We start from the raw sequence: 13,047 nt of genomic DNA on the forward strand, positions 1-13,047 counted from the left end.
GAGTGAATAAGTGTATTTCCCACAAAAGTCACACATTTAATTTTATATATCTGTAAAAAAACATTTTGTTCAAAATGTGCTCATCCTTTACCTATCTGTACTGTTGTGTGGGAGGACTGATGTTAATTTGTGAGAGAACATGGTTTAATTTGAGTAAACAGCCTCTCGTGAGAGCCTGTATTGGAATCTGTGGACCTGCTGAAACCATAATAAGCCTATCTGCGTCTAGCACAAAAAAATACTGAGGAGAAATTCCGATTTTTGTTCGGAGGCTTTGTGAAAGTGTCACTGAAAGCTTCTCATAACTTGATTCCAGTCTGCATGCAAACATCTCAACATCATAAGACCACTGACTAGAGAGCGCTAATTAAATGCGTCCTGTCATCTTACCTCCACTCACATGACTGCACTGGTCTTGTCAGAGCAAAACAACAGTGTGACTGAAGAGGAGGAAGAGGTTGAATTGAGAATTGTCTTTTTGTTGAATTGTCTTTAAGCTGACCTAAGCATGAACCTCGTGGTTTCATTATGAGACTGTTCAAGGCTTTTACAGCTCCTTACTTTTCAAAAAAGTGAGTGTGTGAATACCATCATAGAAGTTCTTTATGTTTCCGCACACAAAGAGAAACTGAAGAGTTTACAGGATGTGAGACACACGCAAAGACTCAAATATTGATGTCTATTAAATGCACATCATTTTTTTCCACCTTTATATAAAATAGGAGGCTGCCTATTGGTTGAGCCTCACCCCACCCTCCGCCTCCTTTCCCCCGGTTTCCCGGGCAACCATGTCCGGGTGGAGGAAAAGAGCAAATCATGTGAGGGCATAGCATCTTTCTCTCCCCTCGCTCTCATTCTCTCTGCTTGTGTGTGTGTATATAAAAGCCTCTCTCTCCATGCGTTCACTTCACTCTCAGCTCCCCATTGCTCTGCTGAGAGGATAGGCGCAAGACTGAGGAAAAAGGAGGGGGGACACGACAAGAGGAGATCCCTGTGTTACAGTGGGAGACATTTCTTTGACCTTCTTCCTCACTCCCCCTCCCCAGCCCTCCCCTCCTCTCCCAATGTGATTTGGGTCTCCCTCCTTCTCCTTCTTCTTCTTAAGCGTCTCTGCTCTGCTTGGACGGTGGCTGCATCGATGCAAAATGGGTTGTGGCAATTCCTCAGCCACCAACACCTCAGGAGGGGGTGAGTGTTTTTAAGGAATATGTGTGTGTGTGTGTGTGTGTCAATCTACATATATACTGCATATGTATGTGTGTGATAATGGGTGAGAGAGAGAGGGTGAGGGAGAGAGCTGTCACTGTATCTGCACCAAGGGGAGAGGGTGCTTTGAATGTAAATGAAGAGTGTTGGGGTTACCCTTGCATTCAGTGCATGTGTGGCTCTCATTTCATTCATAAATAAATAAATAGACAGCCGCATATCATCATGTATGATTGTCTCTCGAAATTACTGTCAAACTAATCATTTTACCCCCCAAATGATCATCAGTTTGCAACATACTGGCTCCCACTCTGTAGTGAGTGAATGCGTGCAGTGGTCTCCCAAAGCTATGGATGGTGGGTCGATGTTGAAGGGTCTCCCATATTCTAGTACAAGACACCAAAGTGGTAGCCTCAGGAATGTATCGCGGGAATGACACTCACTGTAATTACATTATCTATAACATCCATAGTTCACAGGCTTTTCTCTCTTTCTCTGTGTGTGTTTGCACTGGTTTCCATGGATATTGAGTATAAAAGACAAGCATTTGTGTGACATTCCCCTGCCTTTGTCTCCCACTTTACTGCTGCTCATTGTGCTTGTTAGAAGGCGACTTTGAAATACTTGATCAATGGGCAGATTTCATTCATAAAGCCTGGAAGACACATTTTAATGGAGAAATACTAACGCTTGAACAGATATCCTGTGATATCCTAAAATAACACATCTCTCTTAGATGATTTATTTTATACAATGCCTGTTTTAAATCATACTGAACACTGAATAATCTGGGCACCACAGTCAAACTGGGGTAATAATTAGATTTAAGTATCTGCAGGATTACCTCACCACCACTGCCCATTAAATTAAAGCAGTATGGTGTGTGTTCGTGCTTGCAGGTACCTAATCAGTGCTTGCCAGGCATGTTAACAGAGCCACAGTCACCTACCGGGAAGCACGACCCAGTGTTGTCTTTTGCTTCAAATTTGATTTACTGTGAGGTTACAATGTCTGTAAACAACATCTGAGTAGGTGTCTGAGTTTATTGTGAGTGCTGCTTGTTTGTGTGTGTAAAACCAGCAGCTGTGTTCATTTCTGTGCAGCAGTCTTAACCATTTTTCTGTTCTTTCTTAGAGGTCGGCATTCAGCACAATGTCAAGGACATCCTGTCACTTTGACAAATGTGAACTAATGGTTGCACTTGTTTGTCCATGCCAGCTGACACCAGGCCAGAGTCAAACGACACTGTTTCTCCACCCTATTGTGTTCTGACGGAGCCATACTGCTCCTATTTTGTGTTATTTAAACCCATAATGTAAAGTCATGTCGCTACACTTTTATATTTTATGTTTAAGTGTTTATTTACCCCTGTTTATCATCTAAAGCAGAATATAATGATTTAAACAAACCATAATGTAGGTCTAAGCAGACATGTAGTATATGTCTATTAATGCCTCTTGTCGAAGAGTGGTGTAGAAAAGTCACCATATAGAAATAAACATTGTAATAATATTAAATAATGTATTTCTTCTATAGAAGAAGTTATATTTGTTGACAAATGCTGCACATAAAACACTCTAAATGTCCTTATATAGATGTAAAATTACATTATAAGGTGTTATAAACCATTGATAATGTTTGTTTGTGTTTTTAGTATTTGGTAACCTTTTTACCCTGTTTAGCATTCATAAGCAGTGCATTAACAGTTAATAATGGCTTATAACATGCTATAATACAGTTGTTAGCAGATATGAGTGTGCAGGTTGTAATTGTTGTAATAATAATGGAGAAAATATAATAGTTGGCCTCTACTAAATGAGCTTACAACTACACAATAGTGCATAAATGTATCAAATGTTTATAAATTGGTAGATATGTGGGTTAAAGTAGTTGTAGGCATTTACTCTAAGTTCTTAGCTGCCGGGCATCATGTATCACATTGCTCATCTTTAGTCTTATGCACCCAGATACGCGCCCTTGGAAATGAATAAGCTTTTGTCAGGCTACTGAATAGGCCCCTGTGTCATGTCAGCAGACTCAAGCATTTACCGTGAAAAAAGGCTTTCATTCCTTTACCAGGATGAAATTCACTGTCTGTGAAATGTAGATTCTCTTCAGTTATTTGCTATGGGAAGTTATTTGTGTAGTATTCTTTTTCAAAATGTTTTTTATTTTATTTTATTAGAATTGATCCTTTTGTTTCCCCAGCTGTTTATACTGTACATGTGTTAGATTATCCTCCAGCTGAATGCATTGTGATCTCATTTCAATTCAAATCAAGTTTAGTGGGCTGTCTGGTTCAGCAAAGAATGTGCTGTTGTTGGACCATAAAGAGTGAAAAAGTACTGGGCTGAACGGTTGTCATTTGGAATTAGGGAATTTTACACTGCATGCCTTATATCAGTTTACAACTTGTCCTCTGTTACCCTTCATAGGCAAGTTGTGAGTCACTTATGCTTAATTGTGGATGTACTGCAAAGTCAATGGAGCACTTTGTTGGATTTAGTGGCATCTTGCGGCGTGGTTGCAGGTTGTAACCAATTGAATACCACTCTGTTGAGAAATGAGAAAGGCCCTTTCTGGCACCAGTGTGTGGTTTGTCCGTTCTAGGCTGCTGTAGAAACATTGTAGTGCAACATATCAGTTCCAGCGAAGAGGCCCAAGCCCTAAGGAAGAGTACCGAGCTTTGACTTCAATTTGACATAGTGGCCAAACCATGGAATTACTACTTCTGGGTCTGTCACATGACAGCACAGGGCCAAAAATACTTTTTCCTGTTGACTTACATTTGGAAAAAGATGTCTATAAATCACATGGATCAATTTGTATTGGGTGTTGCTCTATGGCCCCACAATGCAGAAGAGCCATAGAAAATCCAGGCAATTTTATAAACAGAGGTCAAACTTTCTTTGGCTTCATGCTCCACTGAGACATTTTCATAGGAATGAACAGGGCCATGCCTCCAATGCTATGTCCAGTCCTCTTTATACATCTATGAAGAGGACAAGCTCTGTATCTATATATGAAGGGCTCTTTCTAAGCTTACGAAAAAAACACTATGATTCTTAGTTTCAGGTGATTATACACTAATGAAAACTTAATTATGAATACTATATTCCATTTCTGCTGATAGATTAGCCTGAGAACCAGACAAATATGTTGAGCTATGGGCAGGTCCCCTTCCCATTCAAACAGATATCCACCTGACCTGGCCCTAGGCAGGCCAAATATGGGCAGGTTTGATATATATATATATAGTGGCAAACAAGATCAAACTGTTCAACTAGGCCGGCTTTATCAAGAATCAAGAACGTGTTACTGCCGCAAGAAAACTTATTTGTTAGGTGTAGGGAAAAAAATCATGGTTTGGGTTCAAATAAGTACATTAATATGTTACTTCACTTCTGTACATAAGTACATGACTTGGCAGACATGGCAGATTCGTTCACTAAAGTATTTCCTCATTATATTACTCATTAAAATCATTACTGTCATTAAAATGTCAGTATGCTTATTTTTGTTTTAATGTTCATTATAGAAACATAATTTCCAGGAGATCCAAGCCTGACATTGAGGCATTTTAAATGCAATAATAAAAAACATGAAAAAACACAAAATAACGCTATGTCATTGTTAATTAAAGCAAAAACAGGCGGTTCACTGTAGAGTCTGAAGCCTCTCACATCCCTGTCTCTACTGCCCTGATTAGGACCAAGAGGAGAGGCATGGTAATTTCCCAGGTGGTCTCATGAAAGCAGACACCTCCATACCTCCTACTGTATCACAGCCAGCTGAGGGTCCACACCTTCATTTTTGTCGTTTTTGTAATAATGAGCACGGAGCTGTAAGATAAGTCATGTTCGAAAACGTGATGTATTACATATTACTCGCTGTTCCTCATCTTTGTTCATACATAAGTGTCCATAGCTCACGTGCCATGGCTGTTGAATGATAGCTTTTGTTAGTGAGGAGAATACCTTTCACAATGATGATAAACTATATTGTTTTCATCTGTTTTCAGGGCCAGCAGAAGTCTCCAAAGATGTGTAAGTACATCAACCATTCTCTTATTTTACAAAGTATTTATGAAACTGTGCTTCAACAATAACATAATAGCTTTCCTTTATTCAGGCAGTATTTGTTGTGGTAAAATCGTTCATGTCCACAATGACATTACACCGTTTTCTATGAAAATGAAGTGTCATAACAACAATAGGCAACAACAGAAAAGGACATTTATGATCCAATGGTGTGGACTTGAGTCACATGGCTTGAGACTCAACTCACAAATGTAATTACTTTAGTCTTGACATAAAAAAAAATTGCTATAATTTTCACACTGAATACACTGACACTGATTTTTCAGTGCACAGACTAAAATCACCAATCAATGATTGTCCACACTAATAAATATAATATATTTACAGTATTTGTGGAAAGTTGACCAACAAAAAAATGCCGATTTATCAATTCTTTTACCATGAAGACAAATTACTTTTTCAGCTATATGAATTTAGATGTCACTGATATGGTCATAGGGGAAAAATTGGGCTTGTGGGAATTTATTAAAGCATTGCTCTCACCTTTTACATTATTTAAAGTTATGCCACGCAACACCTCCTATTATTTGCTATTGTTGTTTTTTGTTGTTTTTTTACAGTGAAATTATGCACTGTACTGTTTGTGTTTTAACATAGATGGAACAGCTTTAATATCTGAGTTAAGATCCCTTTCAAACATAAATATAATTTAGAATACCATTTCATGTCCATGTATCAGCTCTTTGGAGATGCACAGGAGTCACAAAATGTGACTTTCTTCTTAAAAAACAACCCAGTTTGGGATATACAAATATAGTTAATAGTACTATTTGCTGTTGATATTGAGATACATATGCTTTTGTGATGTGATGTCCGCAGTGACACATTCATTCATCCATTCATTCATTCATTCATTCATTCATTATCCTTAACCACTAATCTACACTCGGGTCGCGGAGGGCTGGAGCCTCCCAGCTGACATTGGGCGAGAGGCGGGGTACCTTGAACAGGTCGCCAGAACATCACAGGGGAGACAATTTAGAGACCGACAATCACACTCTCATTCACACCTACCGGCAATTTACCACCTACCACCAATTAAACCTAAGTGCATGTTTTTGGACGATGGGAGGAAGCCCGAGTACAGGGAAAACATGCAAACTCCAAACAGAAGAGCCGCAGGCCGGAGTCGAACCGACGACGAAGAGTGCTTGCAGTGACACATTTGAAAACAAAACCCCAAAAAAAACACAAGAGATACTTCATCCAACCAGATCCCCACTGGCTTTTCTTTAATCACATGTTTGGAAAAAACATTAAACAAAACAAAAATAACTAGTTTCAATTAAATTAAATCTATATATCCCAGCACAGATTTGCCACAAAGGCCTTTCGAGACTGTGTGACACCCTCTGTTTCTTCTGGCTTTAAAATATTTTAATTAAGATATTTTTCTGGTTGTCCTTTGCTATCAACAGTTAGCATCTGATACACCTGAGGGGCAGCATTTCCAAAGCATTTCCAGGAATCAGAGTGTGCTAGTGTGTGTTAGTGTGTTTGTGTATGTGTACTATAAGGTCCTCACCTTTGGATAGACCTTCAGAGGCCTGGTTGAGACTTGGTTTTAAGGTTCAGATTAGAGTCAGGTTTAGGAGTTCAGGATTAGGATTCGGTTGAGGGTGAGGCCTTTAGTTGTGGTGATTAAGACTATTGTAAGACGCTGTAAAATACATTATATTAATGACTGTCCTCGCAAGTATAGAAGTACAAATGTGTTTGTAGGGATATTGTGTTGTGTAGTGCGGCTCTAGGAAGTTAGTCAGTGGTGTGCTGCTGTCAGCTCTCATGGGCCTGTGTTGGCTGCTCAGATGGTTATCAAGGAGCTACTACACACACACACACACACACACACACACACTCACACACACACACACACACACACACACACACACACACACACACACAAAGACATTATATTGACTTATAATCACCTCCTATAGAGTCATGAATGCAACAATTAGTTATAGAGACCAAAAGCCTTTTTCCGCCATTTGAGAAACAGCTGTTTTTGTTCATTATTCAGCCCTGAAGCTTGCCACTTGACTCTATATACGTGCTTGTTTGTTACTGAGTTCTGTTACTGAATCTTTATGTCCTCTGGGCTCCTGTAAGAGCTGACCTGACCTGTGCTTCTTCTCTCAATCAGGACAGAAGATCCCTCGGCAGACGATGAGAAAAGAAGGTATTTACTTATTAATGCTTGCTTATATGCATGTTTTTTTTCACTTTTTTAGTTTTTGTGGTGCTTGTGGATGCATTTAAATCATGTTGTGTTGAATAGAAAACATTGTGACAAGCAGAGATTTAAATAATAAGATGACTGATGTTCCATTTAGATGCTTTGGTTTGAGGCTCACTGTCACAATGTTGGCTCAATAAAAGTTATGATGCTTCTTTTTTGAATTATGATAATCCATTTATTGTCCAATACATGCTGGTAATATAGCAGTTTGCTTATCCACTTTGAAACTTGAAGAGAATGAAAATACTGCAAAATTACTTAGACATAAATAGCTAATGCATAGCTAAAAGGAGAAACTGTATTCATCTGAGAACACAATTCAATCTCTCCTCTCCTTTAAGGAACTATGGTGGCGTGTATGTAGGTCTACCAGCAGACCTGTCCACTGTGGCTGCCAGTCAGTCCAAGTCCACATGTAAAGGTAAGCATCTATAACACTGTTCAGTACATTTCATATTCTGGAAAATTTATGAGGATCTTGTGGTGAAGCAGCCTACGGCGTAAGGAGAAATAATCCCTAGTGGCTGAGCCACCACCCCATGAAACCACGTGCCTGCCTGCCTGCAGCATTTCTTTTGTTTGACCTTTCTTTAATGACAAGCATTTTCTTTACTATTGCAGTTTGGGTGCTTATAGCTGTGAAGGTATATATAGTGCACAACATTATTTTTGCCATGGTGAAGTACAATAAAGACAATTTAATTTCCTAATCATTCTGTCATATTGTACAGTGGTATTAATTAAATCGACCATTCACTATAAAAAATTTGACCTGTATAAAGAAACAAACATCCACCTTGCTGCTTGTATCGTGCAGTTCTGAAGGCTTTCCACTTCTATCCTCCTGTGTCTCTCCTCTCATGTTCCTCCTTGTGCTCATCAAGGTTAAACATGTTAATGAATTGATGCGTTTTTGCTTCCTCTTGCACAACAAGTACTGGCTCTTTTTTTCCAACTAAGGTCATTCAGTTCAAGCTGCTGCGTTAATTGCGTCTGTGTTTTTTTAAGCACAGTCAGAAAATAAGATGGAAATACAAGAACGAGAAATCTGTCAAATAATTATCCTATAAATATCCAGGCACTGATTCTGTTTTCCACCTTTTACAGACTAGCAGCTACTGATGGAAACACACCACAGGTACATAAAAAAACTAGGCTGTTTGTTCAGCTCTTAACCTTCTCTTCTGTATTTCTCCTATTAAAGTCTTAAAGCCAATTAGGTTTTCTTTGTCTCAACAGGATCCTGCTTATTCATTCACCTAGAAGACACTCACATTACAAGCAGAGAGCATGTAAGTGCTCATGTTCTGGCTCACCACACACTGAACAAAGTCTCAGGCTAACACAGCCATTGAGCGAGGATGTGGACAGCTTGCAAGGGATCTGAGGACGCTGCCTCGTGTAGTCATGGTTGGCACAGTGATGCAGGGATGCACAGAAGAGGACTGCATACGGCATACATCATCACCCTTCGCTTTGCAAAAAAAAAAAAAAAGTTCACCGGAGCGGACAAGCAACCATCATGGACTGGCTGTGGTTGGCGAGGATGGGCATTGTGACGGAGCTGTCTTGGCTTCTCCGTCACGGCTCTGGAACGTTCTCTTTCTTTCCCAGGAGGAGACGGGGGACCCTGCCAACTAACTTACTTACTTACTAACTGTCTGGGACACACACACATTCCCAATAGCCCTCTGCAATAATAATCACTGCTCAGTTATTTCTCGAAGAAGCCATCAATGATTCATTGTGTGGCGGAGACAGAGAGTTAGAGAAACCGAGAGAAATCAGAGTTTTTTCAGAATGCAGAGCAGATTCTGTTAATGCATCACATGATTGAAAATGGCATTGATTTCAATCATGGAGCCTATAATGACACTGATTGTAACAATGGGTCTAAATGCTGTTAACAAAAATCAGGAGTATTTTAATCAACCTCTCCAAATGTCTTGGTCCTACCTGGTGTTGTCACTTAACTTGTGCCCCAGACTGATTATGTAACATCAGCATATGACTCATAATACTTAGAGCATCTCCCTCTCTCTCTGTCTGCCTGCCTTTCTCTCTCTCTCCCTCTCTTATGCTCTCTCTGCAGCATGTTGTTTTTCCTCGCTGAAGAGCTGTGGTTCTAGTGCTTCTGGTTAATTCACACGGCTCTTACGATTTTTCTCGGAAACAGAATTGTCACACAGTTTGTTTTTATCCCACATCACTTCATAAAATGTGATCTAACAGCAAAAATATGTTATGAAATGATGTTCGGTTGCAAAAAAAATGTGAAAAAAGGAAAAATTACAGAGAGGCAGTTGTTGCTGTTTTATCATTCCTCATTTATTGACAATATTTGTATGTGATTTTTTTTACAATCTGCTTTATACATTTTGCATCACACTTTATTGTGAATGTTGTTCTTCTGTATGTAATCGTTGAAGGATAAAAATGGCGATAGCCATATTTTTCCTGTTGTCAACAAATCCCATGAAGAGACTAAAACTAACCAATCTTGTTGCCTTCTATGGCTGATGGTGTTTTTTGGTTATCATGGTGATACAAATGAAGTTCTACAGCAGCGGGGTGGTTTATGTGGGACACAGACTTATGATTATTGACGTGGATGTAGTCTAAGAAGTGAAGCTGCTTCAGAAGTTTTTTAAACCTGCATTCTTTCTAACAGCCATTAGAGTTTCAAGTTGGATTCAATAGAGAAAATTACCCTTCATCTCAGTTGATTTATTACCTCAGTCAGATCCACCATCTTGTCGAAATATGGTCACTTCTGGCTCCAGAAAAAACTAAAATGGTGATAGCGAAAATAACAAACTCAAGGCTTCGAAAACGAATACCATAGAAAACAACTGCAGAAGTCACGGTGACTACATCCATTTCTTTAATATCATTTTTAATGTAAAATAATAATATTCTACGACGCCCATGTTCATCATCATGAAGCTAGTACAGCGGTGTGAATTATTGTGTTTTTAAATGTTTTTAAACAACAATCGAGGGCTAATGGCACAGAGGAATAAATTATATCAGGCTTTGTTTGTTTTATGGCTGTATATTTCTCTGTAGGATCAATTCATTGTTGGTTTTGGTTTTGTTTGTTGACGATAAGATAAATATGGAATATCACCAGCACTGTGGCCCCATAAAGAAAAGAACACATGACTGCTGGGCGGGCATTTGGGGCCAAGGTCATTTGTCAACCAGGCTCTTGACGGCTCTCTCTTCTAATGAATGTACAACATCCTCCACTCACCAGGACCCAAGAGGAGGGTGGAAATAGGCCAACTTTAAACACTTGAGATTCAAGAGATGTTTTTTCAGCGTTACACAAAATGCTTTATTGGCCCATGCGTGTGTGTGTGTAGCCTCGACTGCCTCGACCGACCAGTCGCATAAAAATAGGTCCTTATTTTACCATGCCTGAACACAAGCTCACTGTTTACTGTTTGTGTCTGTTTTCTTCAGAATTGAGAAAGCTACTGAGCTGTGTCGCTGATTATCAGTCACATCGATTCCAAGAGATTTCATGTAGTGTCTTTTAATTGCAAGCCATTTGTCAGCTCACATTGTCACAATGTTTACACTGTTAACCTGTGGTAGAGGTAGAATATACTGCAGATACAAAGAGCTGCTTTATGTACTGTGTAGTTTACAGCATATTATTTAAAAAAAGAACGGCAGTGTGCCTACAGCGCCACAGCACCGATTTGATTTAGAAGCCCACCTAAGACATTGTATTTTTGGTGTCCCTTTTCCTTGATGTCTTCATTTCCTCCCCTGCTGGTGTCTCAGTTTTCCTGCGTCAGTCCCTTCCAGAGGCCCTTGGCTTTTGCAGTGTGTCGTGCCGCCTGTCGTTCCCTCTTTTATCAGTCCCACTTTGCCCTTTATGGTTGTTCTTCCTGTATATGATGGATGTCACTGCCTTTGCCCTATTCAATTAGTCTAACAGGGACACGGGTTGCAGAATGTGGATGAATAACAGAGTCTGAAGTGAAGCCATCTGTATTAAAATGCAACAGTTGTTCTCTGAATGTTGTAGAGGTGGAGTAGAGAAGTAACACACATGTAAAGGAGTAGTTTATTTGCTTTCTTACTGAGAGTTCGATGAGGAGATTGATACCACTTTCATGTCTGTATGCTAAATATGAAGTTACCGCCAAAAGCAGTTTTGGTTTATTTGGTCTCTCTGCTGAACTAAGATTCATATTTACAGGACAAACATGACAGAACTTCATATTGAGGAGAAAGAACTTGACTGCCTCTGTGAAACTCATCCATGACTATCTGATTCAGTTATTTATGAATAAAGATTTTTATATTGTCCGTGCACAGCTGTGGTTATTGATTGTGGTCCTTGTTGAAATGTATCCGCCTTGTGTAATCAATATGCTTGAGACTTTAGGGATTACATGTGTTCTTTGCCAGGGTCATAGATAGACTGCCTGACACGATAAAGTGAGGATTGCAAAGAACATTTGTCATTATCGAGCCGAGGTCTTTTGTCTGCCTGCAACTAGATCAATCACAGCTCTGTCTCGGTAATTGACTGAGTTGGGAGTGCATGGAGGAGATGGAAGGAGGAGCTGGAGGTGTTGGGGAGATGTTATAACTCCGTCCTGTCTCTCATTGCACAACAGCAGGCTGAGCCCTCCATTGATCCAACATCATATTATGCAGTAGGTGCAGTAACTGAGGAATGTAAGCTGCTCATGGCATACTGAGCAAGATAAATCAGGAGGTTCCCTAATAAGTCACAGAGGGACAGAGAGCTGTAGAGCATGGACTTAGATCACCACAACTGGCCGATATGTGCACAAATAGAATCCAACTGTAAAGCGAGGCCTCTCTGTGTGCATGTTTGTGTCCACATATCTCCAGAATATGATCTACGTCACACTTGCTGGGTAAGTTACTGGGATACATGGGAGATAAGTGTTGAATGTGGTGTAATTAGGCCAGACAGTGATGCTAAAAGAGTGAACTTTGTACTTTCAAACCATTCTGTCTCATACAACAACATTCTTTTTTTTTTTTTTTTCTGGTCATTTATATAACAAATTTGTAGTTTTCAGAGGATTTAAAACTGATCAGGAATTGGCCCTTTTCCTCCTAGACATGCAGGTAATATGTCTATATTACAGTTATTAATCTTACAGAGCCACAGATTGACACATTACCTGATTTGTATGGATCTTGCAAATGGCTGCATTTACAAAATAAATGTAGTGTTAAAAATAAGTTGTACTACCGCTTTTGTCCACTGGGGCCGCCAAAATCAACACAGAATAAAAGTTTATTGTAGTTGCTTTAATCATACTGCATTTACCGTGTCAGTATGTGGTATTGGCAACATTGGTATTAGACTTTTGCCCTCCTCCATGGACTGTAAAAACCACATTTTTAAAAAATCAAAATTTAAGATAAAACCTGTACAAATGTGTAAAAAAAACAATGCCATTTTGGCTCTTATACGTCTTGAGACTTTAATTTGGTGGG

The 13,047-nt window shown here is 39.4% G+C and overlaps 1 protein-coding gene across 1 annotated transcript; it reads left to right on the forward strand.

Annotated features, from left to right (window-relative positions):
• Positions 1 to 877: 877 nt before the first annotated feature.
• On the forward strand, positions 878 to 11,880 carry LOC131973923 (overexpressed in colon carcinoma 1 protein homolog). The gene is made up of 6 exons (XM_059336060.1): positions 878 to 1,188; positions 5,228 to 5,252; positions 7,453 to 7,488; positions 7,890 to 7,969; positions 8,656 to 8,686; positions 8,788 to 11,880. Exons 1-5 carry the CDS (start codon positions 1,146 to 1,148, stop codon positions 8,658 to 8,660), a joined length of 189 nt encoding a protein of 62 aa, XP_059192043.1. The 5' UTR covers positions 878 to 1,145; the 3' UTR covers positions 8,661 to 8,686; positions 8,788 to 11,880.
• The last annotated feature ends 1,167 nt before the right edge of the window (positions 11,881 to 13,047 follow it).

The sequence above is a fragment of the Centropristis striata genome, chromosome 6 (assembly GCF_030273125.1).
Source record: "Centropristis striata isolate RG_2023a ecotype Rhode Island chromosome 6, C.striata_1.0, whole genome shotgun sequence".
Taxonomy (NCBI): domain Eukaryota; kingdom Metazoa; phylum Chordata; class Actinopteri; order Perciformes; family Serranidae; genus Centropristis; species Centropristis striata.